General features: G+C 38.3%; 1 protein-coding gene across 1 annotated transcript; it reads right to left on the reverse strand.

Annotated features, from left to right (window-relative positions):
• Positions 1 to 636: 636 nt before the first annotated feature.
• Positions 637 to 21,083, reverse strand: sparc (secreted protein, acidic, cysteine-rich (osteonectin)). The gene is made up of 9 exons (XM_085788943.1): positions 21,018 to 21,083; positions 18,099 to 18,155; positions 15,115 to 15,214; positions 12,469 to 12,590; positions 10,788 to 10,908; positions 6,435 to 6,568; positions 3,797 to 3,945; positions 1,905 to 2,053; positions 637 to 810 (listed from the first exon to the last, which is right to left on the reverse strand). The coding sequence occupies exons 1-9, from the start codon at positions 21,072 to 21,074 to the stop codon at positions 782 to 784; spliced, it is 918 nt and encodes a 305-aa protein (XP_085645069.1). The 5' UTR covers positions 21,075 to 21,083; the 3' UTR covers positions 637 to 781.
• Between the last annotated feature and the right edge of the window lie 947 nt (positions 21,084 to 22,030).

The raw sequence follows: 22,030 nt of genomic DNA on the forward strand, positions 1-22,030 counted from the left end.
TATTTAATGGCAGGTTGTGTTTGTGCTCTCAGTGTCAGTATAGAAACAAAATGTTAGTTCGTTCGTTCGTCAGAGAGCGAGAAAAAACTCTCAGCCTGCGAGATTTTCCCCTCAACGTCCACACAGAAAATTGTATTTACTTGCTCTTTTTTTTTTTTGTTTCTTTTCTTTTTTTTAAATATCAGTACAGGCGTATGTGTGTCCGCAACAACAAAAAAAATGAACAACTCTCTTTGTAGTAGCAGTAGTCAACAGGTTTTAGAAAGCAAAAAAATAGTTAAAAAAAGTAAAACACACAACGTGACACAGTCGTAGAGGAATGAATGAACCCACCACCATTAGAGACACTGCAGAGCGCTGTGACCAAGCCAAGCAGAGGGAACATTTATTTAGAAACTTTATTTTGGACTTTTTACACTTTTTTTTTCGTTGAAGTTTCCAATCGACGTCCAAATTAAAAAAAAAAACAAAACCCTGAACAACGACGACAACGATTCATTTACATCAGAGGTCTACTTGCACTCGGTTTCTCTTCTTTTTGTTCGGTTTGTTTTAGTGGTATAAGGTAGAAAGGTCTTTATTTAAAAACAACATTAACAATTAAACAAAATAAAACATGACTTTGCAATTAATTAGCACCGTTACTGTGATTTTATTTGTTTCTTTTTTATTTTATTTTTTTTGTTTTTAACGTAGCGATCGATCAGCAGCTTCGTCCCGTTAGTAGAAACTACGAGTCGTCAGGCGGCGGCTGCTGCTGCTGCTGCTGCTGGTCACCAGCTCAGATGATCAGGTCTTTGTCCACGTCCTCTGTAAACACACACACACACACACACACACACACACACACACACACACACACACACACACACACACACACACACGTCAGTGCACATACATAGTAAATATACACTGCAAAAACTCTACATCTCACCAAGAATAATTGTCTCATTTCGAGTCAAAATGTCATTTCTAGTCAAAACAAATCTCATTCTACTTAAAATAAGACTCGTCACATTAAAAAGCAGCTTGTTTTTAGACACTTTTTACTTCTTTCAAGCAGATTTTCACTTGAAATAAGTAGAAAAATCTGATAGTGGAGCAAGTTTTTCTTTCTTATTAGAAGCACAAAAAAAACTAGCTTTCACTGTCAGATTTTTCTACTTATTTCAAGTGAAAATTAGTTTGAAACAAGTGAAAATGATCTAAACACAAGTTCATTTTTAGGTGATGAGTCTTATTTTAAGTGGAAAGAGATTAGTTTTGACTAAAATTAAGACATTTTGACATATATTCTTGGAAAAGATTTTGAGTTTTTACAGTGTATATAAAATCTGTTGATGTTATTTGATCTTCGACTGTAAAAATCTCCAGAAACAAAAAGTTTCATCCCTTTCGTCACCTCAGCTTGAAGCGTTATGACTCTGCTGATATGTGTCTATAGTTTATACACTGTAAAAACTCAACATCTTTCCAAGAATATTTGTCTAATTTCTTGTCAAAATGTCTCATTTCTAGTCAAAACTAATCTCTTTCCACTTTAAATAAGACTCATCACCTAAAAATTAACTTGTTTTTAGATCATTTTCACTTGTTTCAAACAAATTTTCACTTGAAATAAGTACAAAAATCTGCCAGTGAAAGCAAGATTTTTATAATAAGAAAGAAAAACTTGCTCCACTATCAGATTTTTCTACTTATTTCAAGTGAAAATCTGCTTGAAAGAAGTAAAAAGTGTCTAAAACAAGCTGCTTTTTATGTGATGAGTCTTATTTTAAGTAGAATGAGATTTGTTTTGACTAGAAATGAGACAAATATTCCTTGGTGAGGTTTTAGAGTTTTTGCAGTGTAGGTCGTCATGGTAACGGTGTCGTGCATGGATGGATGGATGGACGGACACTCACGGTCCTTGATGCCGAAGCAGGCGGCCCACTCCTCCAGAGCAATGTACTTGTCGCTGTCGGCGTCGCACTGGTCGAAGAAGCGGGTGGTGCAGTGCTCCATGGGGATGAGGGGGGCGCGGAGGGGGGACAGCTCAGTGTGGGTCAGGTAGCTGCACGCACACACACACACACACAGACACACACACACACACACCGTCAGGTTAAGTTAAGGTGAGGTCACAGTGAACCAATCAGCTCCAGCGACATGTTTCTGTTCAAAGAGGAGCAGAGAGAAGTGAACTCATGTTTTCTTTTTTTTTTTTACATATTTACTAATGTTTGTGTTAAAACAGAAGAAAAGATCAATTAAATTAAAGGGACAGTTCAACATTTTGGCAAGTTGGCCCATTGCTATAATCCCTATAGAGTAGCTCAGAGCTACGCTACCGATGGAGGCTCATTATGGGATTTCTTGGTTTCCCTCATCAAATACACAATCCAACAACTCCACAACGCTCTGGTGGACAAGTTGTGAGCTGCACATTCACCACGCTATGAGATAATAACACAACGTTACCACACAGAGTTGTTCTAGAGGGAAATTCATGCAAAACCACTGATGCACGTTGCCTTCAGGGACAGTTTTTCATCAACAGTCTCTGTATTTCCCTCTAAAACAACTCTGTTTGACAAAATGTTGAACTTTCCCTTTAAAATAAAAGCTGCAGACCAGTGTTGTTTCACTTTACACACACTCATTGTTGTGTTGTTTCTGGAGCAGAAACTGTGTGTTTTTTATCTCAGACAACAACATATTTATGTCACAAAGACAAGAAATTCAAATTAAACTAAAGTTTTTTGAGCTTATTTAAAATAAACTCAATAAGTCGACTGCACAGTGTGATGTGACGAGGCGTTGTAATGCTATCTTTGTGGGGACACTAATTGACATAATGTATTCCCTATAGCGTCTAACTTTAACCTTAACCATCACTCTAAACCTAATATAAACCTAATTATAACCTAACGTCTTAACCCTCAAGCAGCCCTTTGAAAAAGTGAGGACCGGCCAAAATGTCCTCACTTGCTAAAAACGTCCTCGCTCTGTTGGTTAAAAAACTCTTTACGGTCCTCACAACGTAGTAAATACAAGAACATACACACACACACACATTCTTGTAATGCTATCTTTGTGGGGACACTCGTTGACATAATGTATTCCCTATAGGCCCTTATCCTAACCTTAACCATCCAAAACAAATACCTAAACTTAACCATTGCTCTTAACCTAATTTAAACCTAATTATAACCTAAACTTAACCATTGCTTTTAACCTAATTTAAACCTAATTATAACCTAAAGTCTTAACCCTCAAACAGCCCTTTGAAAAAGTGAGGACCGGCCAAAATGTCCTCAGTCTGTTGGTTAAAAAAACTCTTACCGGTCCTCACAATGTAAGGTAAAGTACAACAACACACACACACAGTTGGTCGGTTTAACTCAGTACCTGAGGATGAAAAACTGTGCACATCATGTAATCTAAATGTAATCGAGGATGAACTGCATTTTGTGTTTCATTGTCCGTTATATGACGAAGCCAGAACAGGGAGTTTTTGTTTCAGAAAATGCAAAATGTGAAACCGGAGTTGTTTTGGGCTGATGATGATGATGATGAGGTAAAGTTGGAATGGTTCTTCAGAAAAGAAGTCTTTACTACAGCTACTTTCATAAAAAGTGAATTATTGATGTGAATTCCATGTGGTTTCTGTTTCTGTTTGGTTTTGTCTGAGCTCTGATGATTTTGTTTGGTGTCTAAATATGATGATAATGTGTCTTGTAACTAAGCCCTGATAGGCTGGTGCACGACACGTAAGTAAATATACATTGATTCATTCATTCATTCATTCTCCTACCCGTCGACGGGGTGCTGGTCCAGCTGTCCGAACTGCCAGTGCACGGGGAAGATGTACATGTTGTAGTTCTTCTCAAAGTCGTGGGCCAGCAGGTCCAGAGAGTGTTCACCGGCCTGCAGGCGCTTCTCGTTCTCGTAGATCTTCTTCACCTGAGGACAGCGAACGCACCACCAGCACCGTCACACACTATACACACTATACACACCTTACACTATACACTGCAAAAACCCCAAATCTTTCCAAGAATATTTGTCTTATTTCTTGTCAAAATGTCTCATTTCTAGTAAAAACTAAACTCTTTCCACTTAAAATAAGACTCGTCACCTAAAAATGAACTTGTTTTTAGATCATTTTCACTTGTTTCAAACTAATTTTCACTTGAAATAAGTAGAAAAATCTGCCAGTGAAAGCAAGTTTTTTGTGTTTGTAATAAGAAAGAAAAACTTGCTCCACTATCAGATTTTTCTATTTATTTCAAGTGAAAATCTGCTTGAAAGAAGTAAAAAGTGTCTAAAAACAAGCTGCTTTTAATGTGATGAGTCTTATTTTAAGTAGAATCAGATTTGTTTCGACTAGAAATAAGACAAATGTTCTTGGTAAGAGTTTGAGTTTTTGCAGTGTACACACTATACACAACTGAGGCATCAACACAGCAGTGCAGCGCCGCGTTTTGAAATTAAGTTCTTGAATGCAATACGTAATAAACTTTGCCGCATTTTGTAACAAGTTGTTATATAAAGCACCAAATTATTACAAAAATAATGCAGATGTTGCACTTTTTTATGAAAAAATTCAATAATTCGGTTCTTTATGTAACAACTTGTTACAAAATGTGGCAAACTTTATTTCATATTGCGTTCAAAATGTGCCGTTATTACATAATGTGGCGCTACAAGCAGCACAAATTTAACTTTTTTGGGTTATTTTTCCAGAGTGTAACCCATTTTCAGGGTTATAGAGCTATTAATTTAACCCAATTCCTGGGTTGTTCAAGTAATTGGGTTATTTTTCAGTGAGGAACCCATTCGTTGGGTTAAGGGTTGGGTAATTCTGTGACATTGGGTTATTTTTAACCCAACTATTGGGTCGCTTCATATACGATATTGTACAATATTGTAGTTAGCATAACCCAACTCTTGAGTTCAATATTCAACCCAAAAGTTGAACGCAATACCTAATAAACTTTGCCGCATTTTGTAACAAGTTGTTATATAAAGCACCAAATTATTACAAAATAATGCAGATGTTGCACTTTTTTATGAAAAAATGTAATAATTTGGTTCTTTATGTAACAACTTGTTACAAAATGAGGCAAAGTTTATTTCATATTGCGTTCAAAATGTGCCGTTATTACATAATGTGGCGCTACAAGCAGCACAAACATTTGACTGTTTTTGCTTCTTTTTATTATTTTCGTCTTTTATTTTATCACTTTGTTTTATTTGATCTGGGTCTTTTTGCTTTTATCTGTTTTCATTATTTTAATATTTTGTCTCCTTCAGTTGTTAATAGATCATCCTCATCTCACTCTCAGTCTGTCCTCTTTCTGCTGTTGTGTGTTAAACTCTGTTTTTACTGGTGCTGTATAAATAATGGGATGATCCGTGTTATTATTAGTAATAATTATTAACATTCCAGTAGAGTTCAGTTTACTGTGACTCTGAACAGTATCAAAACTCTGGTTCATTTCACTAACAGAAACGTTTCCTCTGTGAAGTGAATAAACTTCATCCTCCAATGTTGATCATTAAAACTGTATATTTAACTTTATATATTTATAATTAACACTTTATAACAGTAACTCTCGGTGTTGGAGACTCTAATGTTTCTTTCCTCTGAGGAACCAGAGTAACAACACATTACTTCATGCAGCCGGTTGTGTTTTACAGTTTCCTTTGTTCAGTGAACGCACACTGCAAAAAATCTAATTTCTTACCAAGAATATTTGTCTTATTTTTAGTCAAAACAAATCTCATTCTACTTAAACTAAGACTCATCACATTAAAAGCAGCTTGTTTTTAGACACTTTTTACTTCTTTCAAGCAGATTTTCACTTGAAATAAGTAGAAAAATCTGATAGTGGAGCAAGTTTTTCTTTCTTATTACAAACACAAAAAACTTGCTTTCACTGGCAGATTTTTTCTACTTATTTCAAGTGAAAATTTGTTTGAAACAAGTGAAAATGGTCTAAAAACAAGTTAATTTTTAGGTGATGAGTCTTATTTTAAGTGGAAAGAGATTAGTTTTGACGGAAAATATTTTGAGTTTTTACAGTGTATATAAAATCTGTTGATGTTATTTGATCTTTGACTGTAAAAACCTCCAGAAACAAAAAGTTTCATCCCTTTCGTCACCTCAGCTTGAAGCGTTATGACTCTGCTGATATGTGTCTATAGTTTATACACTGTAAAAACTCAACATCTTTCCAAGAATATTTGTCTTATTTCTTGTCAATATTAGTTTAGACTAGAAATGAGACATTTTGACAAGAAATAAGACAAATATTCTTGGACAGATTTTGAGTTTTTGCAGTGCAGCTCTAGCGGGTGCTGAACGACTATATAAATATAATAACTGATGCCTCGGTATTGATTGATCGGGTTGATTAGCCCCCCCTCCTCTTTCCCTCCTCTCTCACCCGGAGCTTCTGCTTCTCCGTCAGCAGGTTGTTCTCCACGTCGCGCTCGTACAGAGTCACCAGCACGTTCTTCAGCCAGTCCCTCATACGCAGCGGGAACTCGCTCAGCTCGTTGTCCAGACACGGCTCGATGTCTGTGGGCCAGAGAGGTTCAGCAATAAATCAATAAGCAATAATCAATAACCAGTTATCAATAAAAAGAAAACGTTACACTGCAAAAATTCAAAATCTTCCCAAGAATATTTGTCTTATTTCTTGTCAAAATGTCTCATTTCTAGTCAAAACTAATCTCTTTCCACTTAAAATAAGACTCATCACCTAAAAATGAACTTGTTTTTAGATCATTTTCACTTGTTTCAAACTAATTTTCACTTGAAATAAGTAGAAAAATCTGCCAGTGAAGGCAAGTTTTTTTGTGTTTTCTTGTAATAAGAAAGAAAAACTTGCTCCACTATCAGATTTTTCTACTTATTTCAAGTGAAAATCTGCTTGAAAGAAGTAAAAAGTGTCTAAAAACAAGCTGCTTTTAATGTGATGAGTCTTATTTTAAGTAGAATGAGATTTGTTTTGACTAAAAATAAGACAAATGTTCTTGGTAAGATTTTGAGTTTTTGCAGTGTAGCAAACCGATAAATCAAATCAAAAGAGCCGTGAAGCACCAGATTATTGTATTGTTTGCTTGTGTGTCTGTTTTATGTCTTGTTGCTTCTGTTTGGGACCTAGTTTTATCTATTTCATCTTGTTCTTTCTCTTCAGTGTTGTCGTCTATGTGCCTTAGTGTCTCTCTCCCATGTTTTTAGTCCATGTGTTATAGATGGATAAATAAGACTCGTCACATTAAAAAGCAGCTTGTTTTTAGACACTTTTTACTTCTTTCAAGCAGATTTTCACTTGAAATAAGTAGAAAAATCTGATAGTGGAGCAAGTTTTTCTTTCTTATTACAAACACAAAAAAAACTTCCTTTCACTGGCAGATTTTTCTACTTATTTCAGGTGAAAATTTGTCTGAAATAAGTGAAAATGATCTAAAAACAAGTTAAAGAGATTAGTTTTGACTAAAATTGAGACATTTTGACAAGAAATAAGAAAAATATTCTTGGAAAGATTTTGAATTTTTGTGTTGTGTGTTTGTCTTCCTTGTTTTAAATCCATGTGTAGCTAGTTGTCTACCATCACATAGGACCACAATGGAAACAAGCCTTTACAAGGGCTTTATTGTGTTTTTAATCCTTTTCAACACTTGTTGTAATGTTGTTCAATAAAGTTTTCAATCAATCAATCAATCAATCAATCAATCAATCAATCATCATCTGCATCCAAAAGAAGCTTTACATCACATGTAGAGTTGCAGCTGAACCTGATCTCCATCTGAACCCTGCACACCGACTCACCTCTGGCTGTGTGTGTGTGTGTGTGTGTGTGTGTGTGTGTGTGTGTGTGTGTGTGTGTGTGTGTCTAGATGTGTGCGTGTGTGTGTGTGTGTGTGTGTGTGTGTGTGTGTGTCTAGATGTGTGTGCGTGTGTGTGTGTGTGTGTGTGTGTGTGTGTGTGTGTCTAGATGTGTGTGTGTGTCTAGATGTGTGTGTGTGTGTCTAGATGTGTGTGTGTGTGTGTGTGTGTGTGTGTGTGTGTGTGTGTGTGTGTGTAGACAGCGTGTCAGGACTGGCAGCAGGAAGTGGATGTTTCTCCAGATAAAGCTGCAGCGTGTTGCTGCTCTACCTACGGTGGCCCCGAGGGGACAACTCACAACTCACAACCACACACACACACACACACACACACACACACACACACACACACACACACACACACACACACACACACACACACACACACACACACAGACACACACACACACACACACAGACACACAACAGTGTTTCTGGGCCTTTAGTCCCATGACTTGTCTCAGTAGCTGCGTTTCCATCTCAGGCTTTTTTTGCAAAACCAAAGTGATATTTCTGAAATGTCCAAACAGTCCAGTTTCTATTTGCAGGTGTTTCTACTGAAAGGTGTTTTTATGAATGAGCCGTAACTCTGGTAGATAGATAGATAGATAGATAGATAGATAGATAGATAGATAGATAGATAGATAGATAGATAGATAGATAGATAGATAGATAGATAGATAGATAGATAGATAGATAGATAGATAGATAGATAGAACTAATTATTTGGAGTTTGAGACTTATATCTGAAGCAGAATACAACAACACATTTTTTCACTACAGTTAAAAATGTTGGATCATTTCAGTCCAACATAAATATTTCACAGTGAATGTCTGAGTTACCTTTTGTTTTCAACAAATGTTATTCTTAATTAGTAATAATCCAATATAAGTCATTTCTGTATTATTGTCTTTATATTTTTGTATATTCTTAATGTTTCTAATGACTTATTTTATATTACGTATTGCCTCAGAATTGAGCAACTGGCGTTTGTTAGATAGATAGATAGATAGATAGATAGATAGATAGATAGATAGATAGATAGATAGATAGATAGATAGATAGATAGATAGATAGATAGATAGATAGATAGATAGATAGATAGATAGATAGATAGATAGATAAGTTTATTGGTCACATGCAAAGCTAAAACCAAGGTTAAAAACAGTGCAGTGAAATGCAAAAAATGCAAATGTTAAAGTCTAGTCTCGCGATATCCCATAATTCTTTTAAACTCTCGTCCCACTAGACTTCATTGCAAAGCCCTTCTGTATTTATATATATTAGTTATATATATGATGTGTTTAAGGGGTTTCTGTGAGAGCAGAGTTTCCTCTACATTCATTTAGGAGTAGCGGGCGGTCGGGCCGTCACCATGGCTACCACTCCTTAAAAACCCCTACAGCTGAACTCTGAATACAACATTTCAGGATGAAATCACCGTAGTTACTATAGTTTACTGGTGGAAAAAAGCAAAAGAAACATTTGTTGTGAGCTGAACCCTCCACTAATTAACCTAATTATCATTATAATAATAATAATTATTCTTATTACAGGCTGTAGCTGTGTGGTGTCACTTTTTCCAGCTTCTCTCCTCAGCAGCTCGTTAGAACATTTAAACTGAAGCTACACAAACAGCACTTTGTATTTTTCCACTTCCTTTCATTAACGAGGTTGTTGGCGTCGGACCGGACCGGACTAGACCGGTCTGGACCGGTCTGGACCGGTCTGGACCGGTCTGGACCCGGGTGGAGACAAGGACAGACTCATGACTCAGCAGAGTGTGAGTTTCTACTGACCAGAGCTGAGATGGAGGCTCGTTAAGCTCGTTAAGCTCGTTAGCCTCGTCACACTGCAAAAACTCAAAATCAATTCATTCTTAAGGTCAATATAGGTCTTTTAAATGTGGCCAGTGACATGTGTGTATGCATAAGTCAAGTGTGGCAAGTGACAGCACTCAGTGCATAGGTGAACTTATTGAATGGACATGAATGTGTTAGTTATTTGGCCCCTGTTGCTGCTTGTGGCTTTATGGCTTCTTGACCATAAGTCAATTAGTGTTGAGCTCATTTACATATTTAAAATCAATTTTCTAAGAAACTTGAAATACAGAAATGTTACTTTTATTGTGTGAAGTGTGATTGTGGTAGGAGTAAAGGAAGAAAATAAGCCTTTTCGGGTGTATTTTGGGCATATTCCATTAGTGTATTGCTCATTTTCCAAGAAACTTGTAATACAAAAAATGTTACTTTTAATGTCTATTTTCATCATGTAAAGTTTCATTGTGGTAGGAGGAAGAAAGGGAAAAAATAGCCCCATTGGGGTGTATTGTTGTTGGCACCATAGACTTTATACAGTAAATAACATGAGAATTAAACATATTTCCCCAACTAGGATTTCTTAGGACTTTTAGTATGTTGTTCTAGACACCTCATAGAAATGATGTATGGTGAAAAACCTTCTGTTACAATTAGTCTGTGGGAAAACGCTATTTTACCTGGACTAGTAGTATAGTGTAGTAGTTTAGTGTGTAGTGTATGAGGGTCTCACATTTGCAGGGTCCGATGTAGTCCAGGTGCAGCTTGTGTCCCTTCTTGGTTTGTGTATAGTGTAGTGTAGTTTACTGTAGTGTAATGTAGTAGTATAGTATAGTATAGTGTAGTAGTATAGTATAGTATAGTATAGTATAGTGTAGTGTAGTGTATAGTGTAGTTTAGTGTTGTATAATCTTACATTTGCAGGGTCCGATGTAGTCCAGGTGCAGCTTGTGTCCCTTCTTGGTTTGTGTATAGTGTAGTGTAGTAGTCTAGTGTAGTGTAGTGTAGTATAGTGTGGTGTGTAGTGTAGTATAGTATAGTATAGTGTAGTGTAGTATAGTGTGTAGTTTAGTGTTGTATAATCTTACATTTGCAGGGTCCGATGTAGTCCAGGTGCAGCTTGTGTCCCTTCTTGGTTCCCTCCAGAGCACACTTGGTGGCAAAGAAGTGGCAGGAGGTGTCGAAGGTCTTGTTGTCGGTGCCGCACACCTGACCACGAGGAGGAGAGAGGAAAGAGGAAGAGTTATATATGTTCATATTTCAGGTCATTTGTTTCAATTGTGGAAGAAAAAGAAAAGAAAAACAGTTTTATACAAAAAACAACACAACTCCTGAATGAAAAGAAAAGAAGAAAGAAGTGAACTCATGAAGCTTTCTCCTGTTTTCTAAGAAATCCTTTTACAAATTAAATAATGTAGGTATCAAAAGAAAAGAAAAGATGAATTAAATCAGAATAGAAGCAGCAGCTGAAGTCTTTCACTCACTCACTGTTGTTGCTGTTGTTTTACTTTTCTGTTTCTGAAGCAGCAGCAGCAGCATTTTTATGTCACAAAGTCGTGAAACTCAAAAGAATCTAAAGTTTTTCCAGCTAAATATTTAAAATAAGCTCAGTAAGTGGTAGGGTTGCAAAATTCCAGGGGAATTAACGGGAATATATGGGAATAAACGGGAATATATGGGAATTAACGGGAATAAATGGGAATTAATGGGAATATATCGGAATTAATGGGAATTAATAGGAATAAATGGGAATATATGGGAATTAACAGGAATATATGGGAATTAATGGGAATATATGGGAATAAACGGGAATATATGGGAATAAACGGGAATATATGGGAATTAATGGGAATATATGGGAATTAACGGGAATATATGGGAATTAATGGGAATAAATGGGAATTAACAGGAATATATGGGAATTAATGGGAATTAATAGGAATAAATGGGAATATATGGGAATTAACAGGAATATATGGGAATTAATGGGAATATATGGGAATAAACGGGAATATATGGGAATAAACGGGAATATATGGGAATTAATGGGAATATATGGGAATTAACGGGAATATATGGGAATAAACGGGAATAAATCCGAAATTTACAAAATGGATTGGTGCGGGTGAGTAATATTTTACTCAACATTCATGTTTTTGTGGTTCAGTAAAAGAATTGATTGTTCGTACAAGAATTAAAACTTGATAAAGTTTTACTCTGTTGAAATGTTTTTTAACTGTATTATATTACATGTCTGCGTATGACAAAACTAAATATTTACATTTATGTTTGGATGTGATACAGTTTGTTTAAATTAATTACCCCCAAGTTCCAGTTAATTCCCATACATTTCCATGATTCGCATTAAATTCCCATATTTGTCTTATTTCTAGTCAAAACTAATCTAATTCTACTTAAAATAAGACTCATCACATAAAAAGCAGCTTGTTTTTAGACACTTTTTACTTCTTTCAAGCAGATTTTCACTTGAAATAAGTAGAAAAATCTGATAGTGGAGCAAGTTTTTCTTTCTTATTACAAGCACAAAAAACTTGCTTTCACTGGCAGATTTTTCTACTTATTTCAAGTGAAAATTAGTTTGAAACAAGTGAAAATGATCTAAAAACAAGTTCATTTTTAGGTGATGAGTCTTATTTTAAGTGGAAAGAGATTAGTTTTGACTAGAAATGAGACAAATATCCTTGGAAAGATGTAGAGTTTTTGCAGTGCAGGAAGGTAAATGAACGCCGCGTTCAGATTCAGACTCACGTGTTCGAACTCTCCCTCGGCGGCGGGGCAGCTGGTCGGGTCCTGGCACACACACATGGGGGTGTTTGTGTCGTCCACCTCGCACACTTTGCCCTTCTTGCAGTGGTGGTTCAGGCAGGGATCTACACACACACACACACACACACACACACACACACACACACACACACACACACACACACACAGACACACACACACACACACACACACAGAGTTACAGATGTTTTCCTTCTCTTTGAGCCAAAACAAAACTCTTTTCTCTCTCCGAGTCTGAATTCAGCTTCTGTTCAGGTGAAAGGAAACGACTGTTCCCATGGAAACAGCTGACGTCAACACAACAACAACAACAACAACATGACAACATTTCTACCTGAGCAGCAGGAAACATCTGTCACATCTGCACCTGCGCTGCAAAAACTCAACATCTTTCCAAGAATATTTGTCTTATTTCTTGTCAAAATGTCTCATTTCTAGTCCAAACTAATCTCTTTCCACTTAAAATAAGACTCATCACCTAAAACTTAACTTGTTTTTAGATCATTTTTACTTGTTTCAAACTCATTTTCACTTGAAATAAGTAGAAAAATCTGCCAGTGAAAGCTTTTTGTTTTTTGTGCTTGTAATGTAAAAAAGAAAAACTTGCTCCACTATCAGACTTTTCTACTTATTTCAAGTGAAAATATCCTTGAAAGAAGTAAAAAGTGTCTAAAAACAAGCTGCTTTTAATGTGATGAGACTTATTTGAGATTAGTTTTGACTAAAAATGACATTTTGACTAGAAATAAGACAAATATTCTTGGTAAGATGTTGAGTTTTTGCAGTGCAAACTGTGTTTTTCCTGTTTGTTTAAGTTATTAAACTATTAAAGTGAATGTTTCGTGATGTGTTCAGGTGCAGGATTAATGCAGGAAAACAGAGCTCTGTTCTTCTCCAGTTTGTTTCCATGGAGTCATCAACAGAGCTGGACCTGAACCAGCGGTCTGAGCTGCTTCCTGTCCTGGCCTCAACCTGTAATTACACTGCTCTCCTCTGTCATTAGAGGCTGCACCTCCTCACTGCTCCTTAAAGGGGAATTCACGTTTTTTTTTTTTTTTTTTTTTACAATCTGGACCTTATTTCTATCATAAAATCTGATCATTTCCTCCCCCAGATAACTTTGGTGTCATTCCAAGTGGTTGTGATGAAATGAGCTCCAGCCGAGAGGCGCGTATATCCGTATAATGGAGTCTACAGGGCAGCAGAATGCAGCCTCTAAATAACACATTATCTGCAGAGAAACTCCTTCATTTCACCAATATTTAGTTCTGATAGGCTAGTGCTATTCCCCTCTGAGTCCGGGGTTTCTCTGCAGATAATTATCCTTTAAAGCTCCTCACTGCTCCTCGTCTCCAGCCGAGTGTCAGTGAACGCGTCGCGGTTAGGCTACGTTCACACCGCAGGTCTTAATGCTCATTATGCTTATTGCTCAAATCCGATTCTTTGTTTGGCTGTTCACATTACGTCTTTAAATGTGGCCTGTCTATGGATCGCTGTGTGAACAGCTCAAGCTCCTGAAGTGACCCGCATGCGCAGTTGATCATTGATGACATCACGCCACAACGGTGTTTATGGAAGCAACCATGGCAACGGCAACCGGTAGGCTATTGTAGGACTTTATGGCTTAATGCTAAAAAAAAAAAAGATCACGTCGGATTCGAACCCGCCACCCCTCCCGCTCTCCATCAGCCTCCCTATACCCACAGCATTACGCTTAAAAAAAAAAGAGTCTGAATTTAAACTCAGCGACTTCTGATGTGATGCAGTCAGCCTGGCTGGCTCATCATCTGACAGCTCAGTGAGACGCTACGGCAACGGCCTTTATTTCTAAATCCCTCAGTTTATTTTTACACATTAGTAACCAAGCTCATCGTTCATTAGTTCATCTTCCTCTTCCTCACGTACTGTCCTCGCTGCGCTGTCGGACCTGCATGGGTCTCTGTCACCGTTGCGCTGTAGCGCTTCACCCCCCCCCCCTCACTCTGCTCCGTGTCCGAGCCCGTTCGGGACCGGAGACGGAGCAGAGACCCAGGTCCAACAGTGCAACTTGTCCCTCTCTGAAGCAGAGGATGAGGTCAGCTTCACTCCAGTCAGTCTTCACATGCAGACAGTCCACAAAGTTGAAAGAGTTTCTGATCATATCATTGTCAGTTTTTTGACCCGGCTTGTATTTAGGGCCGGCCTTTATTTGTTTGTGTAAACAAATGAATACCGGCTATTATTTGAGGTAATCCCGTATCAAATCGGTCATTGATAAGTCTCATCCTGGTCTCATCCCCTGACTCTCCCAACAAGCGCCTACGTGGCACATTTTTTGTTTTTCAATCAACTTTATTTGTCATTAATTTACAAAACAGTGCAGCGCGGGTCAGAATGACGTCAAAGTCGCATTAAATGCGACCTGGCTGTTCAGATTGCGGTCGCATTCAAAGAAATCAGATACGTATCCGATTCAGTACCACATTTAGAAGTGGCCTGAATCTGATTTGAAAAAGTCAGATTCAATGCGACTTGAGCTGTTCACACAATCAGATATGGGTCACATATGAGCCAACAAATCAGATTCAGGTCACTTGTAACTGCGGTGTGAACGTAGTCTAGTGAACTCACTCTCGGTGACTTCGTCCTCCACGACGTCGATGGCCTCGTCGAAGTCTCCCACCTCCACCTGCACCGGGTTGGCCCCCACCTCGGTCTCAGTCTCGGTCTCCTAGGCAACAACAGGTCAGAGGTCAGAGGTCAGAGGTCACTCAGCCTCCGTGGTGCATTCAGGTTCCTCCGGTTCTGTCCGAGCGTTTTGAGTCTATTTCTAAAAACTGCTGCAAAAACTCAAACTCTTACCAAGAATATTTGTCTTATTTCTAGTCAAAACTAATCTCATTCTACTTAAAATAAGACTCATCACATTAAAAAGCAGCTTGTTTTTAGACACTTTTTACTTCTTTCAAGCAGATTTTCACTTGAAATAAGAAGAAAAATCTGATAGTGGAGCAAGTTTTTCTTTCTTATTACAAGAAAACACAACAAACTTGCTTTCACTGGCAGATTTTTCTACTTATTTCAAGTGAATTAGTTTGAAACAAGTGAAAATGATCTAAAAACAAGTAAATTTTTAGGTGATGAGTCTTATTTTAAGTGGAAAGAGATTAGTTTTGACTAGAAATGAGACATTTTGACAAGAAATAAGACAAATATTCTTGGTAACATGTAGAGTTTTTGCAGTGTGCTGCTGGTTTCTCTTCGACTCGGACGTCACCGCTAACGACGGCTTCGCCCTGAGCAGCCAGACCATAATAACATCCCCCAACAGCAACAGCAACATACATGTGGTGGCTGTAATGGATTCCTGCTGCAGCAGCTAAATTTACCGGCTGTGGGAACGAACGCCGGTCTCTGGAGCCGAGCGGCAGGAAGTCGTTAAAGGGACAGTTCACCCAAAATTGAAATTTCCCTCTCATAAGAGTGGACTAATATAAGGGCTGGGAGAAGTTTCAGAGTCCTCCGTGGCTTCTCTCAGTTACAGGGGGTCTCGGCGTAGCAGTGCATGTCCATATGACGGTTGCTAATGGATACCAACTGTCTTCGTAACAAAAAGACACACCAAAAAACATCCAGATACCTCCATGCTGCAAAAACTCAAAATCTTTCCAAGAATATCTGTCTTATTTCTTGTCAAAATGTCTCATTTCTAGTCAAAACTAATCTCTTTCCACTTTAAATACGAGTCATCACATTAAAAGCAGCTTGTTTTTAGACACTTTTTACTTCTTTCAAGCAGATTTTCACTTGCTTTTTAATGTGATGAGTCTTATTTTAAGAGAAAAGAGATTAGTTTTGACTAAAATTGAGACATTTTGACAAGAAAGAAGACAAATATTCTTGGAAAGATTAAGTTTTTGCAGTGTAAGGACATGCACTGCTACGCCGAGACCCTTAGTCCACATGAGGGGGAGGAGATAATGAGTGAATGAGTTCAATTTTGGGTGAACTATCCCTTTAAAACCTTCTCACTGCAGCGGGACCAGAACCGCTGCTGCAGCTGCTGCTTTAACACACAGCTGTAATTATTATTTATTCTAGTTTCTCCATATAAAGCCACAGAGAGAGGACAGAGCAGCAGCAGCTGGACCAGGTTCAAGTCCTGTGGGAAACGAACGGCCCGGTCCAAAGCCTCGGACGACGTGACCGATGGATTTCAGAAGGAATCTGCTGAACGGACCGGATCAAATCCTGGTCTGGGAACGGATTAAAGGTCCAGAAGAACAGCTGCACAGAATTATAGCTACATGCTATCTGTTACTCAAAGACACTTTACACTTTACACTGCAAAAACTCAACATTTGTCTCATTTCTAGTCAAAACTAAACTCTTTCCACTTAAAATAAGACTCTTCACCTAAAAATGAACTTGTTTTTAGATCATTTTCACTTGTTTCAAGCAGATTTTCACTTGAAATAAGTAGAAAAATCTGCCAATGAAAGTAAGTTTTTTGTGCTTGTAATAAGAAAGAAAAACTTGCTCCACTATCAGATTTTTCTACTTATTTCAAGTGAAAATCTGCTTGAAAGAAGTAAAAAGTGTCTAAAAACAAGCTGCTTTTTAATGTGATGAGTCTTATTTTAAGAGAAAAGAGTTCAGTTTTGACTAGAAATGAGACATTTTTACAAGAAATAAGACAAATATTCTTGGTAAGATGTAGAGTTTTTGCAGTGTAAAAATCATAAAATAGAGCAGAGTCGGTATAAAACACACAAAACTATAGCCTACATTAAAATAGAGCCGCAACAATTAATCAATGGATCGAACATTAATCATTATTAATTTAGTCGTCAACTATTTTGATAATCTAATAATCAGTTTAATTGATTCCAGCTTCTTCAATGTGAATATTTCTGGTTTCTTTGTTCCTTTATGACAATAAACTGAGTCTCTCTTTGGTTTGTGGACAAAACAAGACATTAGAGGACGATGTCGTCTGGTGGTTTGAGAAACACTGACTGATGATTTTATACATTTTATTGACCAAACAACTTTAATCGATAATGAAAATAATCATTAGTTGCAGCCCTGCACTGCAAAAACTCAACATCTTACCAAATAATATTTGTCTTATTTCTAGTCAAAACTAATCTCATTCTACTTAAAATAAGACTCATCACATTAAAAGCAGCTTGTTTTTAGACACTTTTTACTTCTTTCAAGCAGATTTTCACTTGAAATAAGTAGAAAAAGTTTTTCTTTCTTAGTACAAACACAAAAAACTTGCTTTCACTGGCAGATTTTTCTACTTATTTCAAGTGAAAATTAGTTTGAAACAAGTGAAAATGATCTAAAAACAAGTTCATTTTTAGGTAATGAGTCTTATTTTAAGTGGAAAGAGATTAGTTTGGACTAGAAATTAGACATTTGGACAAGAAATAAGACAAATATTCTTGGAAAGATTTTGAGTTTTTGCAGTGTAGCTAAAAACATCTTGCACCGACAATTAATAAAGGTAACGAACCTACTGCTGCTATGACTATAGAGGGGTTATAATGGCAATGGGAACAATTTGACTAAATGTTGATGAACTATCCCTTTACATCTGGACTGACCTCAACAACATCTGGCTCCTCAGTCACCGGCTCGTCCACGATGAACTCCTCCTCGGTCTGGGGAACGCGCACACACACACACACACACACACACACACACACACACACACAACATTAAACCATTATCACCTTTGCACGCGAGTAAAGGAAATAACATGATCTCACACGTGTCCACACCCAGTAACACACACACACACAAGGACACACAAGGACACACAAAGACACACTTTCTCTCAGAGGAGCAGTTGAGTTTAGGAAAATGAACACAAACGTGTAACCGCACACCCACACACACAAGTAGATACACACAGGAACTTCACATGGATGAGACAAGACAATTATTGTTCACACGCACACACAGACACACACAGACACAGTGAGTCATAGAAACATCAGAAACCGTCCTACACTTACATCACTTTACTCAACCAGACTCATCAGAAAGGCTAACAAGATCATAGCAGACCACTCTCATCCGGCACATCCGCCAAATCAATCGCTATATTATACAAGGTAAAAGATATGTTGAACCAGCGTGCTTTGTATATTCTGTATTGTACAATGGTTGTTCCTTACATAACATGCTGTCTAGAAACATGGGGGAATGCATATCCTACCCATACTAAACCCATCTTTATTCTTCAAAAAAGAGCTGTAAGGATTATCACTAAGTCAAATTATAGAGAACCATCAAATGACTTATTTATTAAATTAAGGGCCTTCAAATGTATGGACTTAGTGGACTATAAAATAGCATTGATAATGTACAAAGTGTATAACAACTTGTTACCTTGTAAAATTGTGAACATGTTTAAAAAAAGGGAATGTAGATATGAGCTCCGAGGGAAACGTGTGATTGAAACTAAAATAAAAGATCAATGTATTTCTGTAAGGGCTGTAAATATATGGAATGAGCTTGATGACGATTTGAAGATGTGCCAGTCAATGTATGAATTCAAACGTTTATTTTTTTAAGAATAAGGTATTTGATAAATATGAGAGATGTGGTTGATGTAGCTGACACTATTATGGAATTATGATTTGGGATTTTGTGCAAAACGATATGATTTTCTGTTTGATGTTTTGAATGATGTGATCTGATGAAGTTGATCATGTAAGAAGGGGAAGTAGGTGAAAAGAAGCGATATAGCTTCAGCCTTTTCCTTTTCAGTTTGGCTCTTTTCTAGTTGAACTGATGTTTTCTGTTGGACTTTTAATTCTGAATGACCTGACCCACATAAACACAGTTTCATTCATTCATTCATTCATTCATCATCTCTTTAATCTCCTCCATCAGGCAGGAGATACAGAAGCATTAACAGTAAAACATCACACTTCAGTGACTACACCTATCTCCAAGCTATCAGACTCATGAACTCACACTGACTCGCACTAAGCACTGCACTTTGCACCTATACTGTACATGATGTCGCTGGGTACTGTTCCCTGTCATTTGTCATTTGTATTTTGTCATTTATTCTGTCCCCTGCATGTGTTTTCTCATGTGGTGGTTGTGTCGTGTTTTATGTATTCATGGGTTGCAGTGACGTCACGTCGCCATATTTGTGTCCGATGTGACAGGTCTCCTCATATGACAGCATCAAACCGCAGGATGGAAATGACAGTTTCTTGACAAAATGACAGGGTTTCATACATCCTGTCTGGGTTTATATCTCTATAACAACAGACTAACTCTATATTATCACACTTATTACACAGTTTATGAATTAATTAATTAATTAGAGACGTAATGTTGATCAAAGTCCTTAGTCCGGTCACTTCTCCACTGTTTGCTCCTCACCCTCCTCCTGTCGACTCGTGTGTAGTTGTTTTCAACGAGCTTTTGAGAATCAATCAGTAGATTGATGAATTATCATGTAAATGTTACGATGTGGACATTTATGTCGTCCTGTCTGTCATAAGAGATTACGATACGGGACACGTTTGTGTCACGGACTCGCGGTGGCACAGACACAGCTGGTCACAGCTGTGACACTGCGCTGGCCCGTCCGCTCTGTCCGCTCTGATCGCAGGTTTGATTCCAGCAGCGGTGAGGGAGGCAGAGAGCCTCCACTCTCCCTCTAACAAGCTACAAGTCATTTTTCTAACATCAAGCTGGTAAAAATGAAACACAAGGTAAAAACCCTTCATAGTTCTTCTGCCCTGCTCCGCTGATCAGAGCGGCGTCCCTAGCAACGGCCCGTTTTACTTAGCAACGGTCTGTTATACAGAAATAAAAGACCCTAAATGCAGAATCAGTGAGTAATTAATAAGAAAGTAATCAAAATGCAGAATTCAATATATCCATGTTATTTAAAAAAAAAGTGAATCCCCTCTTTTTGTGAGACTTGTCACAGCCCATGCTGCCACTGATAGATGCCTGCAGTCAACTATTTATTCTATAACTTTATGTCTTTTGGGATGGAATAAAACTGCAGTCCGGGGTTTTTTTTGGCGACTGCTATCACAGTCAACAGCACAATATAATCCTGGCATCTTTCAAATAACCTCAATTTTCGGTCTCTTGCTGATTTCCTCCTACTACTCCACTTGTTCTGGTAACGTGACGCTGTGATCTGTGTCCAGATCGCCCTGATTCAGACACAGAAACACAGTGACGTCATGTGAATCTAATGAATTAGAGAGCAAACCAAGACTAATTCCTTGTCACCGGTTGACATGGCGACACATTTTCTCTCTGACTCTGACTCTGATCAAACTCACGTGAAGGACGACAAAGGAGAGGACACACACACTCAGGAAAACACACAACAAAGGCAGGAACACACTCATAAAGACGAAGTAGGACACACACACACACACACACACACACACACACACACACACACACAGACACACACACACACACACACACACAGACACACACACACAGACACACACACACACACACAGACTCACGGGAGCGGCCATGGCGTGTCCCGCCAGGCAGAGGAGGAAGACGATCCACATCCTCATCTTCTAAATCTGTGGAGACACAAAAAAAACAAAGAAAAAAACTTTATTTAAACTTTATTTAAACTTTATTTAAACGTTCTGCTTCGTTACACACACACAACTACACACATCTACACACTAACACATGTTAAACTCAACGATCTCTCAGGTTCAGTATCGATCACCATGAAGCTCTGCTGTCGCCGTGACGACAGGAGGGAGTCATGGAGACTCTCCCTCTCTTTTCTCTCCCTCTTTTCTCCCCCTCCTCCTCTTTTCTTTCCCTCTTTTCTCCCCTCTCTCCCTCTTCCTCTTTTCTCCCCCTTCTCTTTTCCCTCCCTCTTTCTCCCCTCTCTCCCTCTTTTCTCTCCCTCTTCCTCTTTTCTCCCCCTTCTCTTTTCCCTCCCTCTTTCTCCCCTCTCTCCCTCTTTTCTCTCCCTCCTCCTCTTTTCTCCCCCTTCTCTTTTCCCTCCCTCTTTCTCCCCTCTCTCCCTCTTTTCCCTCCCTCTTTCTCCCCTCTCTCCCTCTTTTCTCTCCCTCTTTTCTCCCCCTCCTCCTCTTTTCTCCCCCTTCTCTTTTCCCTCCCTCTTTCTCCCCTCTCTCCCTCTTTTCTCTCCCTCTTTTCTCCCCCTCCTCCTCTTTTCTCTCCCTTCTCTTTTCCCTCCCTCTTTTCTCCCCCTCCTCCTCTTTTCTCTCCCTTCTCTTTTCCCTCCCTCTTTTCTCCCCCTCCTCCTATTTTCTCTCCCTCTTTTCCCTCCCTCCTTCTCCCCTCTCTCCCTCTTTCCTCTCCCTCTTTCTCCCCCCTCTCTCCCTCTTTTCTCCCCCCCTCTCTCCCTCTTTTCTCCCCCCCTCTCTCCCTCTTTTCTCCCCTTTCTCTCCCCCCCCCCGATGGCATCTCTCCAGCCTTCAGACAAGAGGCTTCAGTGTTTCTTTGTTTCCTGTTCAGACTCAGATTCTCTCCATCATCTCAGCTCCAC

The sequence above is a fragment of the Trachurus japonicus genome, chromosome 10 (assembly GCF_045865225.1).
Source record: "Trachurus japonicus isolate A0001 chromosome 10, Traja_1.0".
NCBI classification, from domain to species: Eukaryota; Metazoa; Chordata; class Actinopteri; order Carangiformes; family Carangidae; genus Trachurus; species Trachurus japonicus.